The sequence below is a fragment of the Gorilla gorilla genome, chromosome 19, assembly GCF_029281585.2.
Source record: "Gorilla gorilla gorilla isolate KB3781 chromosome 19, NHGRI_mGorGor1-v2.1_pri, whole genome shotgun sequence".
NCBI lineage: Eukaryota > Metazoa > Chordata > Mammalia > Primates > Hominidae > Gorilla > Gorilla gorilla.
This window is the reverse complement of record NC_073243.2, coordinates 56,325,247-56,348,026: the sequence shown is the minus strand read 5'-3', so window position 1 is coordinate 56,348,026 and position 22,780 is coordinate 56,325,247. Positions and strand designations below refer to the sequence as shown.

Here is a 22,780-nt window from a genome sequence, read left to right as displayed (position 1 = left end):
TCTGTTCACACACTCCGAAGGAACAGCTTCAATAAGAGTAAATTGCTGCTGAAGACAAACCAACTGGAAAAGATACTTGCTTTTTTTTTTTTTTCTTTTAAGGTTTTCACAATGGCTTCAAAGGAAATGCGAATTAATCATTTGTTTTGACCCAAGAGCAGCAGAACTTATTTTGGAGACAAACAGGCGACACAAACGTAAACAGAAATCTGGGACTCCCAAATGCTAAAGTTGAAAGGAGTTAGTCTGAAAACATCAGTTCTACTCAGCGTTTATTTTTCATCTGAAGATAGTGGAAATCGTAGAAATCATGGACAATACAAGTTGGTCTTGCCTGGCAAATGTCCACATGAATCTGTTAGCCTCTAAGTACAGGTACAGTATTTTTTTAATAGAAAGACAGGGCAATATGGCAGTTAATTAGCAACCAATACTGTCAACTACAGTGGATACAAAGTTTTATCATATAAATTAATTGCCATTACAAAAAGGCAACTGCTTTAGCTAAGAAGGTACAAAAACTGGAAACGTCCATAAATATTACAAGAAGCTAGGTGAAGAAATACATAACAGACTGTTTTTCCTGTATAATATTTGAATATGCAAACCAAGACACCTGTGGCACTTGACATGAAAGTAGGAAAGGGACTTACACTCCCACCCCCAGCCATCCCACCCACCCCACCACCCACCCACCCATCCCCACCCGTTCAGGCCCCACCCCGCCCCCACGTGGATTTCCAAAACATGGCAAATTCTAGGGTTACAAGGACAGGATGCCGCGCGGAAGCAGCAAGACAGCGAGCTCCGACCTGCTAGACAAAGAGGGAGCCTTATTGACAGTTGTAAAGCATTAGGCGTCAGACAGAAACTTGTCAAAAACAGCTGTTGTTGGGTACTGATTGATAATGTTTTCATTCTGACGGCTGAGACGCTGCAGACAGTCGTGGGTTTGAGGAGAGGCCCATCACTGGCGCACACATGAACACACACACACACAGACCACGGGAAGTCATTTAACAGATGGCTTAGGAGCACTCAGCCACGGTGTCTTAAAAAGACAACATTCTACATTTAATGAACTTGCAGGGAAAGCAAGGCCTAATAATCATTTATTTTTTCATAGAAGATGAGCACAACAGGACAAAATAAAAACAGGAATTGTGTAACTGGTCATCGGAATAAAAGTTTTGTGCTGCTCACGGATTACATAGTGTTAAAAATATTCAAGAATGCTGCAGACAAAATTGTATACGAATCACTATGTATCCTTCCTGATTCATGACATTAAAAAAAAAAAAGCTTAAAGAAGTGTTTGATGTTTCAAAGGTAATGATTTCATTACAATCTACTCACAAGATTAAACCACAAAAACTATATTTAAATGGCATTAAGGGTCTGAAGTCTATCTTCTGGAGAATTACCAGGTATTACATCATTCTGTAATACAGTGTGAGTCTGTGGTATTTGGGTATCAGTCCATTTTACTTAAAATTACAAACATGTTTTTACACTCATGTGCAGGGAGCAGTTTTTTTTATCATTTGGCCACTTAGTATTTTAAGTGGTCAAAGTCTACAAAGTATGCCAAAGAATATTTCATCTATGAACCTCAATATGCATAGATTTTTTTCCTGATTTAGAAAAGATCAAAGGTGCTAAACCTTAGTAAAACTGTACACTTATCCTTCCGCAATTTTGTCATTTAAATTAAATGGAAAAAAACTAGTTCCAAAGACTGAATCTGAGTCCTAATATTATTTATTTGCTGCAGCCCCAGCACAATTTTAAGGGCACATTGAAACCCCTGAAAATAGAGGTTTATAAAAGAAATACTGATAAACCTTTAACTACTAGAGGAAGGCATTAACAGACTCCAATAAACTATAGTAGCACGTAGTGAATGAATATATAGATGATTCTGTCTTTGTTATCTTTGTCAAATCCATGCCATCTTAAACCCTAACCAGTATAAATTATACTTTTTCTGGCTGTTTTAAAAATTTTTATCTATTATTTTAAAAATTATTTTCTCTATTTTAATCAAACACTTGAAGTTTTTAGAAAAAGATACCTATGTTACATTGCAGCTTCACTTTATGCAGGCTCATCATTCCATTAAACAATATTTGAAGACTCGAATCAATCAAATACAGTCTGTGATGCATGCATTGTACCTAAATTTCCTCTAACCGCTCTCAGAAACTGAAACAATGTCTTTGCTCTTAAAAGAGAAGAGACTTCAGATGTAATCAAGAAAACATTGTGTAACTTGTCTCTAAGCTCTTCAGAGCCAATTTTACTATGGCAGGATATTCCTTCCTGATAAGGTGATTAATGAAGTTTTTGGTGCTCACTTTTCTCTCATAGTCTATAAGCTCAGTATACCAAAAAAAAAAAAAAAAAAAATTAGATAAAATAAAACAAAACCCCCAATAGGTCTTGAAAATAATATAAATATTTTGTGGAGTCCCAGTCACATAATACTCCACTCCCAAACCCAGAGAAAATGATCAAGGTCTTGTGAGTCTTTCTGAGTCCTTCAAAAGGGATTTGATTTCCATAAGCCATGAATTCCATCCGTTTCAGCACAGAGTATAGAAGAGATGCTTAGAACAACAGAAGGGAGAGACATGCGGTGAAGATAATTAGTGGTAAACAGAGAATAAATTCTCTCTCAGTAGTGTGTACTTGACGTTAATGCCGATGATAATTCATCTGATCTACAGAATATTCACTTTAATAGAGAGATGAGAGTCTGAAATGACCAGAGAAAAATAGATACTGAAGCCAATATAGTCTTGATACCAAAATAAAATTAAAATGAGAAACTAACATGATAGGTTCAAGGCCTTTTGGGAGCCTTCTTTGCCAGATTTCACATTCTTATAGCTTCATGGTCTTTTTCTTCTAACAAATTAATCAGCTGAGAGAAGCTGTCTTTCAGTGCATCCATGTCATCCAGTGAGCAGGGCTGTAGAATCCAGCGTTTTCCACGTGCAAGTGGTTCAAGTTCAAAATATTTTTTGATCTTAAGAGGAAAAAATAAAGATAAATAGGTTATTAATTATATCAGAAAATTTCTCATATCAAAATTCTGAGGGATAAAGTAGGGGAATTTCGAGGCGGAATTTATACGAACTGTGATGCCTACGACTTTGCGATGTGGATGCCTGTCCGCAGCTGTTGTTATAATGTGGGTTATATATTGTGACCTGGGAGTGTTTTCTTTAGAGGTGAATGATCTGCATGCAAGCCACCATTCCACCCATACATTTAGCAGCGTGGGAGGTCTGATGAAGTCAGAGAAAAAATTATTTGCACTATGGCACCAGTCAAGATACACTGCAGACACCAAAAGATTCGATTTCATCAAAATAATTAGCAGAGTAGCTTTCACTATCTCACTTTGCCAACTTATTAAATGGGTGACGACTTACAGTATGTACTATATTGATTACTCAAGACTCAATTATTTTGACCATCAAGCACATAACACAACAAAAATCTAATTTAAATAATCTTTTTCTCTTTCTCTCTCAAGTTTCTAGTATCTGCTTCTGAGACATGACAGCGTGTTTTCTAGGAAAGAGGATAGAAACTGCGTGTATGTATGTTTGTATGCATATACACACTTACATAAATTTACATATATGCATAAAATCTTCTACCTTTTTTTTTCTTTTTCAGTCCTGAATTTTCTAGGATGGAAAAAGCAAGAACTTATAACAGGTATGTGCTTAAAAACCTGTTCAATTAATAACCAGTCACAAGTCACTCTTACTATATTGGCCAGCATACTGACTAATGGCATTTAGTATTACCAATTCCTGGCTGTGAATAAATAGCAAATTATTATGGCTTCTAGAAGTATTGATGATCTTCTCTCAAAAGGTATCATAAAACACAAAGTTCAGGAAGCTCCCGACTCATACACACTGTATCATACAAAAGTAGAACATTATATTTATTGCCCAACAAAGTTTTACATAACATCAAATACAGTTAGTAGCAACATCAAAAGAGACATTGTTCAAAGATGTTCTTGGTTAACAAATTTCATTAAATCTCATGTGTCATGAAAAATTACAGTCTTACCTTAGTCAATACTTGACCTAGAAAAAAAAAGTATCTCCACTTTAAATGCCATTCTCAAATACGGTTTTATTTTGCCAGTACCAGTGCAGACTACTGTTTGTTGACAGTAGAGATATGCTATCCAAATTGGTATTAATATGTTTGTACATTTTTTCATATAAGCCAGAAGATATATATATCTATATATAAGAAATACTAAGCTATTATGCTAATTTAGGAACCAGAAATATACTAACATTTTATAGTCCAAGTATGTCCAAAAAGTCTCCTTATCAATGTCTGAAAGTTCATAGTAAACACTAATTTAAAAGAAAAACCTGTGAGAATTACAAGATCCTCGTTAATTCTGATTCTGAAGAGTAATGAACACCTCACTTGCAGATCAGAAAATGGATACACAACTTCAGAACAATTTTTTGCCCAAAGTATTTTATAAATCATGTTAAGAGGATTCTTTGTTGTTGTTGTTGTTGTTGTTGTTGTTTTTTTTTAGATTAGATAGGGTCTCACTCTGTCACCCAGGCTGGAGTGCAATGGTAGGAACACAGCTCACTGCAGCCTTGACGTCCCAGGCTTGGGCGATCCTCCCACCTTAGCCTCCTCAGTAGCTGGGACCATAGGTGCACGCCACAACACCTGGCTAATTTTTTAAAAATCTTCTGTAGAGGTGGGGTCTAACCATGTTGCCTAGGGTGGTCTTGAACTCCTAAGCTCAGGGGCTTCTGCCACCTCAGCCTCCAAAAGTGTTGGGATTACAGGCGTGAGCTACCATGCCCAGCTTTAAGAGGATTCTTGCTTACTGAAAACACAAACTCCATTCTTTTAGCTTGTTTTCTTTGTGGCACTGAAAACTATTGACATCCAAGACAATCTGAAATTCCTGGTGCAAAGACCAGTATCAGGGACCAACCCAACTCCGCAGAGGGAAGAACTGCCAGTTAGCTGAGTAGGGGGCCATTGGCCAATAGGGGAAAAAAGAGTAGGGAGGAGGGACTGGTAGGGAATCCTGGCTAAGTCCACCCTTAGAAGGAGGTGGGGGCTGCTCCAAAGAGCTGAAAATCAGAGATGTTGGTCTTGTTGCTTCTGCCACAAAGTAAGGCTTCAGGTTGTATCACTGAGCTCAGAAATTGGGACCACTGTGCTTACAATGCAATCTAGTATTTGATCAATAATGCTTCCCATCAGATGAAGTATGCAACATCCAAAATCTAGTACATAAAGGAAGTTGTGTCCCTGATACATTTTATAAACCCAAATCCAAAAGGACAGCATTTTAAGTATTGCTAATGACTGAGAAGAGGGCTGGTCACAAGAAATTCAATATTAAAATAATAAATAATAATAATAATAGGAAGCCATCTCATTAACAATACTTCCTCTGAGTGGTTAATTTAAAAATAATACAGAATTGATCCCGGTAGCATATTTACAGCTAATTTGAAAACAATATTGGATTAAAATAATCACAAAGTATATCAGTAATATGTGATATTTTACAATACCTACCAGACATAAAACAGTGAAGTTCAGCTACCTGTTAAAGGTTGGTTTCTAGGCAACTGAAAATATAGTCTATCACACAGGCATACATGGAAGATAATACAGGTGTCTGCAGGTAGACATGATTCAGAAGTTGTTCCTGCTGAATACTAAACATGAGAAAGAAGTGGAGGTTACAGGGACAGAGTGGTCAGCAGATAAAGGGGCCTAGTGGTGTTAAGCTGACAAATATGGCTGGGTAATTCAAGATTTTCAGATCCATCACCTAAGTGGGTATCTAACACTGCCAGTATTCACTCCACTGGTATCCACAGGATTCCACACAACTCTACATTTATGGTATCAATTTTTAAACGAGTTTTGCCATTTCACTAGTATTCAAGTACAGTGAGTGACTGCTGCTGGAACATTTATTAGCTTTTCATTACTTGGAATTTCATGTTTCTAAAAACAAAGACCACAGTACAGAGAGGAGACGATGAGGACTTTATGTTCTAGTTCTGACTGTTTTTTTTTTTTTTTTCCGAGACAGTGTTTTGCTCTTGTTGCCCAGGCTGAAGTGCAATGGCGCAGTCTTGGCTCACTGCAACCTCTGCCTCCTGGGTTCAAGTGATTCTCCTGTCTCAGACTCCCACGGAGCGGAGATTACAGGTGCCTGCCACCAGGCCCAGCTAATTTTTGTATTTTTAGTAGAGACAGGATTTCACCACGTTGGCCAGGCTGGTCTCGAACTCTGACCTCAGGACAATCTGCCCACCTTGGCCTCCCAAAGTGCTGGGATTACAGGCATGAGCTGCTGGGCCTGGCCTAGGATAACATTTTTATTTTGTTATCTTATATCAATCTGAAATTCAAATTTTACTTTCCCTATGTTATTACAGTAACAATTACAGTCACATTTGAATTGTTCACCATTGCTTGTCTTTGTATATGTTGATGTATAGTTTTAAAGAATAGTGTTTAACTTTGAACAACATAAGTCATATACTTAACATCTGACGTTATTTTTAAGGTTAAAAAAAAAACTGCCTGTGATGCAATGATCTATTTTTTATGATGGACATACATTTTTTTAAGGTCATTTACTTATCAAGATGAACATTTTAAAAATGACTGAAGAGAACATGAACCTAAGTCTTTTGACTACTTATCCGTTGCTGAACTAGCATGGTTAAGTGAAAACTTCTTGAATAAGGAGATAGTGATTGTTTCACATTGGCCTTTGGAGATGGCACTTGGGAGAATGACATCAGAATACAGCTGTCTGACAACCTGTGGTCATTTAGCTATTTTCAGGATGGCCACAGAGAGTGGGCATTTATTAGTAGCCATGTGTCCACCCTAGAGATAGGAAAACAAAGCCACCACCAGCAGCCAACCTATTTTAGCCCTGTCACCAGAGCCTTTCTCCACTCATGCCACTGACGGCTGATTGGCATGACTGCATTCCATTATTCACACATCGCGTTTACTGTAAAGTCCCAATATAACAGAGACGACTCGGCACCATCTCACTGCTGCTAATGTTTGTAGCAGCTGTTAAACCTGTGAGACATTACATAGCACTGGAGACCCACTCATTGGGTAGGAGATGTCCTTTATGTTTCCTTGAGCAGTGAAATCACAGTATCATCCTTTCCTAGTTTCAGGATCTCTAACAGGGCAGTGATGCTCTCTGATTTCCCTATCTTGCCCTCACTTGAGATTCAAAATTTTGATTTTCAGTTCTTGCCAATTTGGTGTGACTAAATTTCTAGAAGGCATGTAAACAGTTTTGAACTTCAATAACAGGTCTTTCCTTTTTAAAAATCTGCAAACTTCATTTTATTTCTAATGGTAGGCTGCTTGTTTTTCCTCTGTTTGTTATTAAACCAGTAGTGTGTGCCCAGAGTTGAACTAGTTTTCCTGTAAGCACTCTGGGGAGCAGGGGAACAGAACAGTCCAGAAAGGGTTTACTTAGTGTTTGTGTGTGAAAGAGAGTCATGTTCTCAGCTCAGATATTTATAAACAGAGCTTTGACCCACAAGAACGTGTTGTGAGACATGGAGAGCCAGGGTGTGTGACAGTTCCTTACTGCGTGGGACTCTGCTCTGCATCATAGAATACACCACCCCTAGTTCTACTGAGTTAAATGCCATTGGCAACAACCAGTCATTGCTAGAACTGAAAACAACCTGCACCCTCCCATGCCCAACACATTCCCTGGGTGGTCCTGCCCGTTGGGAACTGCTGCTCTTGCCATGTGAAATACAGGTACCTCTCACCCTGTATGGGGCTATTAGCTTATTTTTTCTGCATAGTCACCACTGGAGATGGCAGCTGGATATCTGCTTTCCCCATTCTCCCCCAGATCACCCGCTACACACAATGCCTATGTTCCCTCTGTGAAAAACTAGTGGATTATAACTGACCCTTCTTAAGCCTGCGAGGTGGTTGTGGTGGGGTCAGGATCTATCTAAGGAGCTTTGGAAAGTTTTGCCCTAAAATTTGGCTTCCCATAACTTCATTCACTCAGCCGCTCTGTCCCGAACGAGACTGGAGAGTGTGAGACGGCAGCTCGGGTGCCAGCACTCCAGGTGCCAGCAGACGGGGCTCCACTGAAGACATGATGCTGCAAACTGAAAACAAAACAACAACAGCAGTGGTCTGAGAAGAGCACTGTCCTCATCATTTGTATTATAAGAGTACAGGGTTTTCCCCCATGAGCTTTTTAGTGACCATAAAAGACCATTTAATACTGCACAGTTTACTAAGGGCTTTTTCACTTATTTATAGCACTTGGACTTACTTCCACTGGAAGGCAGAAAAACAATGGATTCCAATAAAGAGGGATATGATTACTTAGACTAGTTCTTAAATCACAGAACTCAATTTGAATAAAAAGTATCTGGATAGAAGACTGTTAAAATAAACTTTAGAAATAAAGGCACATTCTCCATCTCTGGAAAAGGAAACAGGTCTCATGAAGGAGTCTAGGTTGACAACTTTAGCTCCTTCAAACTGATGGGGATAGGTCAGCTAATGCAGATGACTGGGTGAGGATCTCAAACCAAATACAAAAGGCCAGGAAAAAGAAGTGCAATTGTGGGACGTGACAGGGAGAAGGGCAAGCTGGAAGATGATGCAAGAGAATCTGACTGTTAACTGTCTTGAACCACGTGCAGCTATTACTGCTTTCTTGTAAGTTTAAATACACAGTGTCCATTGCATGGCATGTATTTTTCAAAGAACTATAGGAATCATGGTTTGGGGATGGATTCATATTGGTTCTGTTATTTATTTATTATTACTATTACTTTTTTTTTTTTTTTAAGAAAGAGGCCCTAGCTCTGTCACCCAGGCTGGAGTGCTGTGGCACAATCATAGCTCACTTCAGCCTTGAACTCCTGGGCTCAAGCAATCCTCCCACCTCAGCCTCCTAAGTAGCTGGGACTGTAGGAATGTGCTATCATGCCTGCCTAATTTATTTTTTATTTTTTGTAGAGACATTAGCTCATTATTTTGTTCAGGCTGGTCTTGAACTCCTGGCCTCAAGTGATCCTCCTGCCTTGGCTCCCAAAATGCTGGAATTACAGGCATGAGCTACTGTGCCTGGCCTATACTGGTTTTAAACTCTCTAGTAAAAGTATGGTCTTGCTCCAATTAATAGGATGCCAAGAGAGCCTGAATGGACAGCAAAATTTTGTAGGACCTTTTCCATGATTGTTACAAAAAGAGTGGGACTTTCCTTGTCTATGTCCTAGCACCTTTCTTTAATCACTAGAGTAGATAGACCTATTGTGTGAACATGTCACATTAGGGGAAAATATTTGCATTGAAATTTTTCTCAGTGATATGGTGGGGCCCGCTGACATAGGGCTGGCAATAGCTGATTGTGTGCATTCTCCTTCCAACTCCGGGTACACGGATGTCAAATTGTACAAGTCATGAACGTGGCCATGGTTTGAGTATTTACACCACAGAAACCTGCGAGTACAACAAATCAGGACTTTTTTTCTTTTTAAAGGGACACATTTAGGCTGGGCACGGTGGCTCACGCCTGTAATCCCAGCACTTTGGGAGGCAGAGGTGGGCGGATCATGAGGTCAGGAGATTGAGACCATCCTGGCTAACACGGTGAAACCCCGTCTCTACTAAAAGATACAAAAAAATTAGCAGGGCGTGGTGGTGGGCGCCTGTAGTCCCAGCTCCTCGGGAGGCTGAGGCAGGAGAATGGCGTGAACCCGGGAGGCGGAGCTTGCAGTGAGCCAAGATCGCACCACTGCACTCCAGCCTGGGCGACAGAGCGAGACTCCATCTCAAAACAAACAAACAAACAAAAAAAGTCACATTTACCATCACACTACTGAGTGTATACATCTTGTATACGTATTTGCAAAAGGGCCCTCCAGCTTTGCTGCCTTCATTACAGAGGCTCATGAAGCCAGCTTAACTGGGTAACCTTCACCAAAGTCAGAGAAAGCCATGCCCACGCCATGGCTCCAGGACAGGGTCTGGAGATAAAGTGGCAGGGCATCATTAAGATTCTTTAGAGTGCATTCTTGGCAGCTTGTTCAAAGAAAGGTTAGTCTAGAGAGCAGCACCAGCTGTTCCTCTTTTCATTGCAGGATTTTGAAATCCTTAGAAAGGTACTAAATATGTCATTAAAGGCAGAAATAAATGATACAAATAAAAAACCAACTTGCCACAGTCCCCAAAATATTATAACACAGAATGGATATTATTCACTTTTTACTGAGTGCTTAACAAGGACCTGAAAATGATGACTTGATGTTAACCAATATCACAATATTACTTTGGGGGTGCGTATTTATTTCAAAAAGCTGGTAAGTACAAAAGTATAGTTCTCATAAGATGCTTCTTTCTTAAGAATACTAAAGTTCAGTGCAGCCTACCTGAATAATTGAAAACCAGACAAATAATTTTAGGTAATCACCTGTGATTGAGCCTCGCTCTTACTATAAGTCATCTTCCCCAATCAGTAACCCCCGACATGTATAGAATTTTATTTGTTGTGGCAATAATTGTGTAGAAACCCAGTCTTCCAATGCACGGGAAAACTTAGTATGTCCCAGAATAGCCAAATAAAATGATCCCATTAGCTTTGGTGGTAGGACCTAGGATCTGAAAAACATTCTCGTTTTTGCTTAATCTGATTACCAAGAAGTACAGAGCAAACATGTCTGTTTTAATTTAAATTATTATTTTTGGTATGCCTTAGGGGCTTGTTTTATTCTTCTATCCAAAAAGCTTACTTCTAGATAACCACTATGAGAGGCACAGTTATGTATGGGTGCTTCTTGTCTTCAGGGACTAATGAAAGACATCCAGTATTCCCATATCTGTACCCTTCTCTACTCCAGTTATTCTATCAGGCCCTCTACAGCCTGAGGGATTCCTGCATCCACGCCTTTGCTCCAACTACTGCTTCCAACCCTAGGTGCCTCCATCCACAGGTGGGAAGGATCAGCCTATAAATATTCTCTCATCTTTTAAGACCAAGCTGATGTCCTCCTATCACCTCAAGGGGATCGCTTATGATATAGGAGCAACTTTTGAATTATATAGAAGGGGTCTTAGTAGCAGAGGCCATTGTTGGTTGCCTCCTCATCACCCAGGCACCATAAATTCCCTGTAAATAAAGTTTTATTAGAACTCAGCATGCTCATTTACTTAAGTATTATCTATGGCTGCTTTCATGCTACAGTGGCAAAGTTGAGTAATTGCCACAGAGATGGTATGTCCCACACGGCCTAGAATATTTACTACCTAGCCCTTTACAGAAAATAAAAAGTCAACCCCTGGCCTAAAGCATTCTGTGGCCTTCTGCTTTGTCTAGCAGGGAGGCCCAAGGAGTGCTTGGGAGGAGCCTGGGGCATCAGGCTTTCTGTGCCTCAGTTTGACCTCAAATTGCTAGACTTCCTCTTCCCTGCTTTAGCTCACACTTTAGTGGGACAGAAGATTTGGGCTTTCCAACTTGGCTAGGCTCCAGTTATGACTTCAGATGCTTTGAATTGTAGTCAAGCAGGCAGTGGGGTCATCTCTCATTAAAGAAAGCCATATTTTATTTCCTCTCTGTGTTTAGCCTGTGTTTCTTTCGTGTATGTAGAGACTTGCTAAGACCACAAGAACAAGCCAGGGCACAGGAAGTTTTCTTACCAACTCCCTTAGTACTACTCCCCATTAGGCAAGTGGTCAGTGACCTGTCAGTTTGAGGTTTTTGGTGCCCTTGAGGATGGCTTTTGGTGCACAGCAATACTAGTTATTGTTACTTTGCAGTTTTGAAAAGGAATATACAGTTTGTTAAATTTACACCACCTGAAGCCTAGCTTTTCCTGAAATGTTTATGTTACACTTAAAAATTTTAATATTCTATCTACATATCTTTTCAATTTTAACAATTACATTTATGGTGCCTTTGAATACTCTTTAGGTGCATTTATAAACTAAGTTCATTTTTAACCTCATTTTATAATTCCATTTATAAGTTTAATATATTCAGTTTTCTTTTTAAGCATTTCAACTGTTTAACAATCAAAACATCCCCAAGTGGTTGAGAATCATAAAATTTTTTTCCATGAATTTTATAAATTAAATGACTCTCAAGTTCTGGTACATTCTAAATGAGAATCACAAAGAGAATCTATCAGTTTGATCTATGTGTAACATATACTTTAAATGAAAGTATTAATATTGTGGGGTTAATTATTTTATCATTTTAATTTTACTTTTTAATGTTTTTTTTTTGAGACAGAGTCTTGCTCTGTCACCCAGGCTGAAGTGCAATGGCACCATGTCGGCTTGCTGCAACCTCCACCTCCCAGGTTCAAGTGATTCTCCTGCCTCAGCCAACCGAGTAGCTGGGCTTATAGGTGTGCACTGCCACGTCCCGCTAATTTTGGTATTTTTGGTAGAGACAGTGTTTTGCCATGCTGGCTAGGCTGGTCGTGAACTCCTGACCTCAAGTGATCTGCCTGCCTCGGCCTCCCAAAGTGCTGGGATTACAGGCGTGAGCCACCACGCCCAGCCTATTTAATCATTTTTATACTCTTAATGTTAAATCTTCCAGGGTAAAAAGACTTTTCATTAAGGAAACAGTTTGCCGTCCCAAATGAAAGGGGTTATAATTCCATGTAACTTGAGGTTCCCATCTAATTGAACTTGTGTTGGTTTCCCTTTATTTATTTATTTATTTATTTTTTCTTTCTTTTGAGACGGAATCTCACTCTGTCGCCCAGGCTGTATTGCCATGGCACGATCTCGGCTCACTGCAAGCTCCACCTCCCGGGTTGTTCACGCCATTCTCCTGCCTCAGCCTCCAGAGCAGCTGGGACTACAGGCGCCCGCCACCACGCCCAGCTAATTTTTTGTATTTTTAGTAGAGACAGGGTTTCACTATGTTAGCCAGGATGTTCTTGATCTCCTGACCTCGTGATCCGCCTGCCTTGGACTTCCAAAGTTCTGGGATTACAGGTGTGAGCCACCGCGCCCAGCCCAAACTTGGGTTGCTTTTCAATCAAAATTTTTGGAGATACTCATTGACAAGTTAAGCCCTTTCAAAAAATAGTTGTTGTGACAACTCTTAGAAAACTTCGGTCTTCAAAGGGGGTTGTTTGCCCCTGGATACAAGTTATCATTACCTACTTCACTGTCTACTCACACAGATGGATACTCCCACCTAAGATTCTAGATAATTTCTTCCACTGCTTGGTTGGACTTTATGTTTCTTTAGCACATGTTTTACTATCTTTCCATCTTGCTCTACAGATATTCCATTTTCTTTTACTGATAATTTGTATACTATAAAATTCATCCTTTGAAAGCATACGATTCAGTTGCTTTTAGTATATTCATAGGGTTGTGCAACAATCATCACCATCTAATTCCAGAACATTTCTGTCATCTAGAGAGAAACACCTGAACCATTAATAGTCATCCCCCAATTACGCTTTCCTTCAGCCTTTAGCAACCACTACTCTACTTTGTTTCTTCATGGATTTGCCTATTCTGAACATTTCATATAGATCAAATCATGTAATATGTGGTCTTTTGTGTCTAGCTTCTTTCACTTAACACAGTGTTTTCAATGGTCATCCACATTGCAGTATGTATCAGTACTTCATCCCTTTTTACGGCTGAATAATATTCCACTGTGTGGATATATCCCATTTTGTTTATCCATTTATTGGTTGGGTTCTACTTTTTGGCTATTATAAATAATGCTGCTTTTTATGAGCAGTTTTGTGTAAACACATGTTTTCATTTCTTTTGGGTATATATCTAGGGATGGAATTCCTGGGTTATGTGTTAAATCCATGTTGTCAAATGCTTTTCCTGCATTTGACATGATCTATTAACATGACTGTATGATTTTTATCTTATAGTATATTAATATAATGTGTTACACTGATTTTTGTATGTTGAAACAACTTTATATCTTGAGATAAACTATGCTTGATTACCATATATATAATTCTCTTTTATATGTTGCTGGATTAATTTGTTAGTACAGTTGATCCTTGAACAACATGGGGGTTGGGGTGCTGACTGCCACACAGTCGAAAATCCATGTATAACTTTTAAGTCCCCCAAAACTTAACTACTAATAGCCTACTGTTGACTGGAAGCCTTGCCAATTAACATATATTTTGTATATTATATGCATACTATATTATTACAATAAGATAAGCTAGAGAAAATAAAATGTCATTAATAAGATAATAAGGAAGATAAAATATATTTACTATCTATTAAGTGAAAGGGGATCATTATAAACTTCTTCACTGTCTTCATGTTGAGCAGGCTGAGGATGAGGAAGAAGAGAGGTTGGTCTTGCTATCTCACAGGTGGCAGAGGCAGAAGAAAATCTGCATATAAGTGGACCCACACAGTTCAAACCCATGTTGTTCAAGAGTCAACTATATTGGTTGAGAGATTTTTGCATCTATATTCCCAAGGAATATTGGTCTTTAACTTTTTTTGTAATGTCTTTGGTTTTAGTATCATAGTAATCTTGGTTTTGTGGCATGAGTTGGGAAGTGTTCCCTCCTCTTCTATTTTTTGGAATAGTTTGAGAATTGGTGTAAATTCTTTAAACATTTGGTAGAATTCAGCAGTGAAGCAAGGGTCCTGGGCTTTTCTGATGGGAAGGGTAATTCAATGTTTTTACTTGTTATAGGTCTAATTTTGATTTCTATTACTTCTTGAGTCAATTTCAGTAGTTTGCACCCTTCTAGGAATTTGTACATTTAATCTAGTTTATCTAGTTATTTGGCAAACAACTTTTTAAATTATATTCCTTCATAGTTCTTTATATTTCTTTTTTTGGTTTGGGTTTCCCCCGCTGCCCCCTCAACCCCCGACAGACCTCACTCTGTTGCCCAGGCTGGAGTATAGTGACACTATCATGGCTCACTGGAAGGTTCCCACCTCAGCCTCCTGAGTAGCGAGGACCACAGGCGTGTACCACCATGCCTGGCTAATTTTTGTATTTTTTTGTAGAGATGGGATTTCATCATGTTGCCCAGGCTGGTCTCAAACTCCTGGGCTCAAGCAATCCTCCTCTCTTGGCCTACCAAATTGCTGGGATATAGGCATAAGCCACTGTACCCAGCCCCTTTTTATTTCTGCAAGGTTGGTAGTTGTGTCTCTTCTTTCAACCCTAATTTTAGTAATTTAAGTTTCCCTCATTTTTGCTTTGTTAGTTGATTAAATATTTGTCAAATTGGCTGGGCGTCTTGGCTCACACCTGTAATCCCAGCACTTTGGGAGGCTGAGGCGGGTGGATAGCCTGAGGTCAGAAGTTTGAGACCAGCCTGGCCAACATGGTGAAACCCCATCTCTACTAAAAATACAAAAAATTAGCCAGGCGTGGTGGTGCACACCTGTAATCCCAGCTACTCGGGAGGCTGGGGCAGGAGAATCGCTTGAACCTGGGAGGCAGAGATTGCAGTGAGCTGGGATCATGCCACTGCAGTCCAGCCTGGGTAACAGAGTGAGACTCTATCGCAAAAAAAAAAAAAAAAAAAAAAAGATTTGTCAATTTTATTGGTCTTTCAAAAAAACTAACTTTTGGTATTATTGATTTTCTCTATTGTTTTCCTAATCTCTATTTCATTTATTTCTAGTGTAATCTTTATTATATTCTTTCTTCTGTTTGTTTTGGTTTAGTTTGCTCTTTTTTCTCCTACCTTCCTAAGGATGAGCAAACATTTAATTTTAATGGCATTTTAAAAGCATTCTGTTGGATCTCACCCCCATATATATTATTATGTTTCAATTTCTAGCTTTTTTGATTGATTCGAGTAAAGGAAGTTCTATATTCTTTTCCTTGTTTTCTTATTTAGCATGGTTATACCTCTTATACGTGTTAAAAATAAAATTCAGTTGGATTATGTCTCTCTCACATTTTGATTGTTTCTGTATTCACAAGAGTTAATGACATATTCCAAGTTACGACAAGAAAAAATGTAAATGATCTGTTTTTCAATCAGCGAATAGGATTCCTAATCTTACAAATCAGGGACAGAAGAGTCCTCCTTACTTTTTTCCTCCCTACATCTATTTATCCAATTCTACATTGCGGAGTTCACTTGTCGCAACCACTTCTAGTACCAAATTATGAGTAACTGAATGTTAATGTTTGGTAGAATTAACTCAGCAATCCCTTCTAGTACCAAATTATCAGTAACTGAAGAGGCCTGTGGTTGACAGAAACAGAATGCCCAACTTAAACTGGCCTAAAAAGATGAAGAGGATTTATTTGTTTATAAAACTGAAATATCCCCTGCTAGTGTGTGCCCACTGGATTCAGAGGTTCATAAGGTAATCAAAGCTGAGGTTTGGTTTCTAGGTAGTCTCCGCAGGATACAAATGCTGAAAGATAGCTGATACATGAAGAAATAGCCAAGAAAACTGCAGGAAAAATAGGTGTGATTGAACCACAAACCCCTGAATCAAGCTATGCCAAAGGCCTGCAATCTATGAACTTTTTAGTTATAGGAACCATTATACTCTGCTTACAACAGGCATTATAAATAATTATTGTATAAATTAATGGGTTAGGCTATCAAGACTCAATGCAGATGAAGCATCTCCACAAGTCTCTGGTGAACTCCATTTTCAGTTACAGCATAATCCAGATTTGGATAATTATTCCCTATTTTTTTCATGTGTATGAGTCCTCAGTTCCTTGAGGGCACAGACAATGAAAAAAAATTTGTATTATCTAGTGTTCTCAATATAATGTGAGACACAAAGAGGATACTTATTTGAAAAAAATTAATTTAAATAGCTGAGCTACAATGAAAAAGACAACAAAATATGTACTATATTTCATTCCATGTTAAAATGTTAGTAAAAGAAGAAAATTGAATATTGGAGAGAAGTTACCAGTCTTCCCAATTAATCAAGCCATGGTTTCATGAAAGAGGTGGGATTTTACATGAAGAGTTTCAAAACTGTAGATATAATTGGTTCAAATGATTACACATATGCCTACGGGCAGCTGCAATGAATCGTGTTGCAAACAGAAAAGTAAACAACCTATCCTGGAAAAGAGAACCACTCCAGAAATCTCAAGACCCACATAGGACACTTACGTTTTGAGCTATTCCTTTAATCTGTGTCCAAACAAAGCATCTAATTCTTATTTCAGAGAATGGAAAGCTCTGACATATGCAAAAAGAGAAGCATCAGTACACTTGTCTTTGCATGCAGGTGCAAGCAACAGACTTCTCAATACCATACATAACATAGTCATTAATTACAGAGGCAGCCAGGTTCAAGAGCACATCATGTTCTCTTCCTTTTTCTCCTCTCCTCCTTTCCTTCCTTTCTGTCAATCATTTCCACTCCACTCTTTCAAAAGAGCATTCATTTTGGTATCAAGCACTTTTAGGGTATTCTACTTGATTTTTTATCTTCTGTATTTGGGGTAATATTCAGTTATGATTTTCCTTCCTTTCAAGAAAGCAAATATTGTAAGTAGGAAGAAACCTATTCAATGAAAACCTTTCTCCTGGCAATAGAATAAGGTTGTTTAAAGAGTCCTACCTATATGTCTGTAAGCTAACAAAGTATGTACTAGACAGGAAAGGGAGTTAATGAGTGAAAGCCCCAAACACATATTAGAGACAACCAATTAGCTTGTCTGAAACACAGGCTTGTAAAGCTATCAGTATCTTATAAAATGGTCTGCTACACACGAGTAAAATGTTGTTTAAATGGCTTGCTTAACTAGATGCATTCACCATGAAATTGATTCTTTTAAGTTTTTGTTTAAACTTAATACCCATTAAGTGTGCATATTGAAATGGCTAGGCGGGTGGGAGGGTGGGTGCACATCCTGATATTACAAAGTGCAGGTTGAAGATATGAGTTCCATATTTTATGAGGTTAAAGAGTATATGAAAAAGAAAAACAACTCATCATTACCAACAATTGTGTCTGCCTCAGTAACTGAAATGTTTCAACACAATTGGATTATTCCTCCTTTGCCTTGCTAAAAGCTTAGACTGGGATGGCTAGATGTGCTCTGAGGACATTCCAGTGCTGAGAATTTATGCTTTTGTGTTACAGAAAACACGGTTTTCCCATCATAGCCTTTGATTCTGCAAAATAGCATGAGAGGAAGAAGCCCCTGAGCCTGGTATTTTTCAAATCCAACATTTGCCTCAGAGTGAACATCAAATTTCATCCCTCTAAGACCTTACAAAACATTTGAGGTAACTTAACGTTAGCTGACAAATGAACAATTCCTGATTCTATTTCACATTCTCAATTTTCTTAAAAGTCTACTGTATCTTTTAAAATGAGTTTTTGGCCACACCTTACATTCAACTTTTTCTGTTATACGAGGCTGCGTGCCACAAATACACGTCAAACGATTGCTACCTGATCAGACAACCAGGAGAACGTGATTTGATTTTGTCAAGTCTAGCTATTCTCCCTGCTTATCCAATATTGGCACCCCTTGTGCACTTTATTAAACTACTGTCAGTTGGCCAACTTAAGGGATTCTCTGACTCAACAAAATATTAGGGAGAATATATTTAGTCAATGGTTAAAGACTGTTAAAGGCACAAATATCTTTTAAAAACAGTTTATACACACAAGGTTATTTGGCTTTTGTAATGGAATATATGTCCCCTGTCTCAATCTTGCAGCTGTCGGGTATGAAAAAACAACGGCAGTAGTAACAAATCAAAATGTTAATATATGGAACCCAAATAAACATGTTTAATATTGGCCTTGTGGTACTATGGCAGCACTCTGTCCTAACAACGACAACATTTAGATGCTGGAGCAGATTCAAATTCTTGGGCCATAAACAGGAGACAGACAAATATGGCAAGCCACGCATTACTCAGTCACCAATGGAGGGTGCCAATGGCCCCGTCCAGATGCAGAGATATTCAAGGGATGTGCCTGTCAGCAGTTTGTCCTCTGGCTACAGCAAGAAGCCACCATGGAAACACCAGAAGGAAAAGAAAAAACAGGAAAGCATGGAGAACTAGGGGAAAGAGGGGCAGGGAGCTGAGGCAGAAAAAGCTGACAGCCGCCTCAATAGCACATCTGAGCAAGGGCAACAGGTAACAAATGGGCTTGTAACCAGGTGCCATGTCAGTCACGGGAAGGGAATTTCTTTCCCTGCTGGCAATACAGTCAGGAGCCTAATATCCTGGCAACTGAGAAATATGAGCTTGGAAAGAGGCTTGCAGGCCGTCTAAAGAAAAGCTAAGTGGTAATCCGTACTGAGGAATTTTAGCCAAAAAATCCCACACAGGACTAGTTGAGCTCAGTACAAAGCCTGTGAAAGACATATCTCAAGAACATTCTAATCAGACATAAAGAGAACACCAGAAATAAAGGTTCCAAAAGCCATTGACTGGGATTTACCACAGCATTGGGAGTGTGGCCTTGGGTCGTAATTGTCATCCATGACTAGTTGAAAACACTAGTTCTAAACCAGGGAAAGGAAAAGGCAACTGTACCTTCCCACGGGACATTTGATAATGTTTTGGGATTGTTTTGGTTGTCATAACAGGGGGTGGGGAAGCAGAGCAGGTGGTTACTACCAGCATCTAGTGGGTAGAGGCCAGGGAGATGTGGCTAACATCCTCCAATGCATAGGGCAGCTTCTCCTCTCACCTCAACAAAACATTATGTAGCCCAAAAGGTCAATAATGCCAAGACTGAAAAACCTTGCTCTGAACTGATCTTCTAAGGCAAAAGTCAGAGAACAAACCCCTGTTAATGATTCAATCCACAGTTTAGCAGCACAAACCATCAGACTCACTCCCTGGAACCAGGAGATTTAGAAAGTGGACTGGGAGGGTAGACCAGGAGCTACGTCCAGGAGCATCACAGGTCGACAGCTCTTATTCTCTGTGCTTCTTTCTGGCTCAAAATGAATGATCAACAGATCTTGGGGGGCCAAGTCAGTACACCAAATTGGGCTGAAACAAGTGTGCCAAGGAAGTAGCCACCTTTCACTCAGTCTACACAGTCACTGTTTTGGGCTCTGGGGATACAAAGGTGAACATAACAAGTCCTGGCCCTTATGGAGCTTACATGGTAGCCAGCGATACTGATAGATATCAAGTAACTAAGTAAAGTCGGGTAGGAATAAGTGACATGAAGGAAAAGAAAGTACCACAGCAATAATAACATTTGCTATATAACTGATCTAAAGGAGGGACAAAAGGCAATATATGGGTTAAATATAAAGCATCCATAGATAAGGACAAATCTATAGTTGGGTTCAAAACAATAGCACATAGAGCTATGATAAAAGCTCTACTGATTAGTCTCCACCTAATCACCTTGGATCAACTGACTCTTCATTGTCCTGGTACAAGAAAAATGATTGATGTTGCCTACACAGTGAATGTTCATGACCAGTGGACACACCACCCTGAATGATGGTAATTACCCAGTGGATGCTGACAACTGGTGAGCACTCCTAGGTTGCTTCACAGCTCTCAAGATGGCAATCATATTTATTATTAAGTAGTATAATTAAATGTGACACCAACAGATAAAATATGAACTTGAGAATTTCTATTCCTATGAAAAACTAAATGGAATGAGTTCAAAGAACTTAATAAAGGTGAGTCACTAAAACCAAACTGCTGCTGAATTGGATTTAGATAAGATAACTACAAAGGACTGAGAGGGAAAGATGCAGACTGCTTCCCAAGTATCTTTAACTTATAGTTCCATTTTAAAGAAACAGAAGCTGAAAAATCATAGGTAATGGCTGCTTAATGAAACAAATATAAAACACAACTCTGATTAGTGGCCTCATATTCAGATAAAAGGCCTTGGCCCAACATGAAAAGATTAGTACCATTGGTATGTTTAAATTAAAATAAATTATTTATTTTTAGTTCCTTTTTTTTTTTTTTTTTTTTGAGACAGAGTCTCACCCAGGCTGGAGTGCAGTGGCACAATCTCGGCTTACTGCAGCCTCTGCCTCCCGGGTTCAAGCAATTCTCTGCCTCATCCTCCCGAGTAGCTGGGATTACAGGCGCCTGCCACCATGCCCACCTAATTTTTGTATTTTCAGTAGAGATGGGGTTTTGCCATGTTGGCCAGGCTGGTCTCGAACTCCTGACCTCAGATGATCTGACCACCTCGGCCTCCCAAAGTGCTAGGATTACAGGGGTGAACCACCAGCGCCTGGCCTTTTAGCCAGTTCTTGATTAACTGTTCAACTACCAGTTCAGACCAGGCCAGATGAGTGGGCTTTTAACTACACATTCTGCTCTAAATTTCCAGTCACACTTTTCATCATGTCTGAATCAAAAGCATTCTCAGAGGGGAAGTCATTAACACCCACTTCAGTCTGAAGTTTAGAGTGTTACATAAAAGCATGTCCACTGTCAGAATCAATACTAGTGTCTATCACCTCAAATCCTTTTTTGTGAGAGTCGAGTATAAATAAATAAAATTAAAATACTCAAACCCACGCTCATGTGCACACCCCCACACCCCTACAGTTTCCTGTAGAAATATTCATCTCTATGAAAGCATATTATGGTTATAACTGAAAACCCTGTTATTAAATATATTAGTTAAAATATTAAACATAATGTTATTCTGAATGTATTTGTAAAATATTTTCTAAATAGAACTTATTCCAATTTTCTAGACCCAGAACAGAAACAGAATTCTATTATAAAGTATACCCACCAAGAAAATGTCCTGAGCTTTTCTTAGCCCATGCCCTGATTACAATCTTCCACACTACATTTCTTTAGAGAGCAGGTAATCTTAGTACTTTGCAGAATAGTCCTATTTTACCTTGAAATTATCATCTGTTTCTTTCCCACCCTTACCAAATTCATTTTTCCTTTGGTAAAATGCCAATTCCAGAAAAGCACTTAAAAACAAAAATTATATAATTCCAATGCCTGACAAATGATAGCCTGTACCAATGATCTATTTTTAACTAGAAGGTGTTAATAACAAAACAATACTAAATGATACATGTAAATGGCATTTGCCTCTATGTGTCCACAAACTTACTTTTAGTTCCTGATACCCTGTCACATTTAGCATAAGGACACTTATACGTCAGAGTCCTTGAAATAGGGTTTGTAAATTTTAGGTGCCTAGTCACAGCATCTAATCTTTCACTGAAAAAAAGGAAAAGATGTGGCTCCAGAGAAATCAGTATTTCAGAAACAAATTCTTGCCTGTTTGACTGTAGCTTCTCATCTATCCATACAACACATGTAACCTGCACACTTTTTAGCAAGTCAATTATAGTTTTCATAAAACATACGGAAATGCTGAAATCTCTTGCAGCTGCTGAAATACTTGAATTCTGACTTCTTACATGAAGTCATGGACACCAAATATGTAGTAACCTACTTACAGGCTGAACTGCTTTTTGGCACCATGAGAAGGGGCAACCTTCTATCAAACTGATTTGATAAATCTGTAAATGTGTCTGGTAGGTTGCAGGGCTTGGATCAGTAACAAAAAGCATTGTACTATGGGATGGGGGTTTGACAGGTTCCAGCATGACCACTGGCCCTGTACATCACCAAGATATGGTTTACCTCCTACAAAACCTGGGGAAAGAGAAAAAAATGGAAGCAATTAAGAGGTACAACATAATGGGGGAAGTTCTGCACATGAGGTGGAGGTGGAAGTGAACTGAACTAACTCT

At 38.9% G+C, this 22,780-nt stretch overlaps 1 protein-coding gene across 1 annotated transcript in view; it reads right to left on the bottom strand.

Moving 5' to 3' along the window:
- Nucleotides 1–255: 255 nt before the first annotated feature.
- Nucleotides 256–22,780, bottom strand: part of ARL15 (ARF like GTPase 15) — a 431,607-nt gene continuing 409,082 nt past the window's right edge. The window contains exon 5 of the mRNA XM_004058862.5: nt 256–3,031. Within this exon, the coding sequence (XP_004058910.2) occupies nt 2,879–3,031 (153 nt within the window). The 3' untranslated portion in view covers nt 256–2,878. The remainder of the gene's footprint in view (nt 3,032–22,780) is intronic.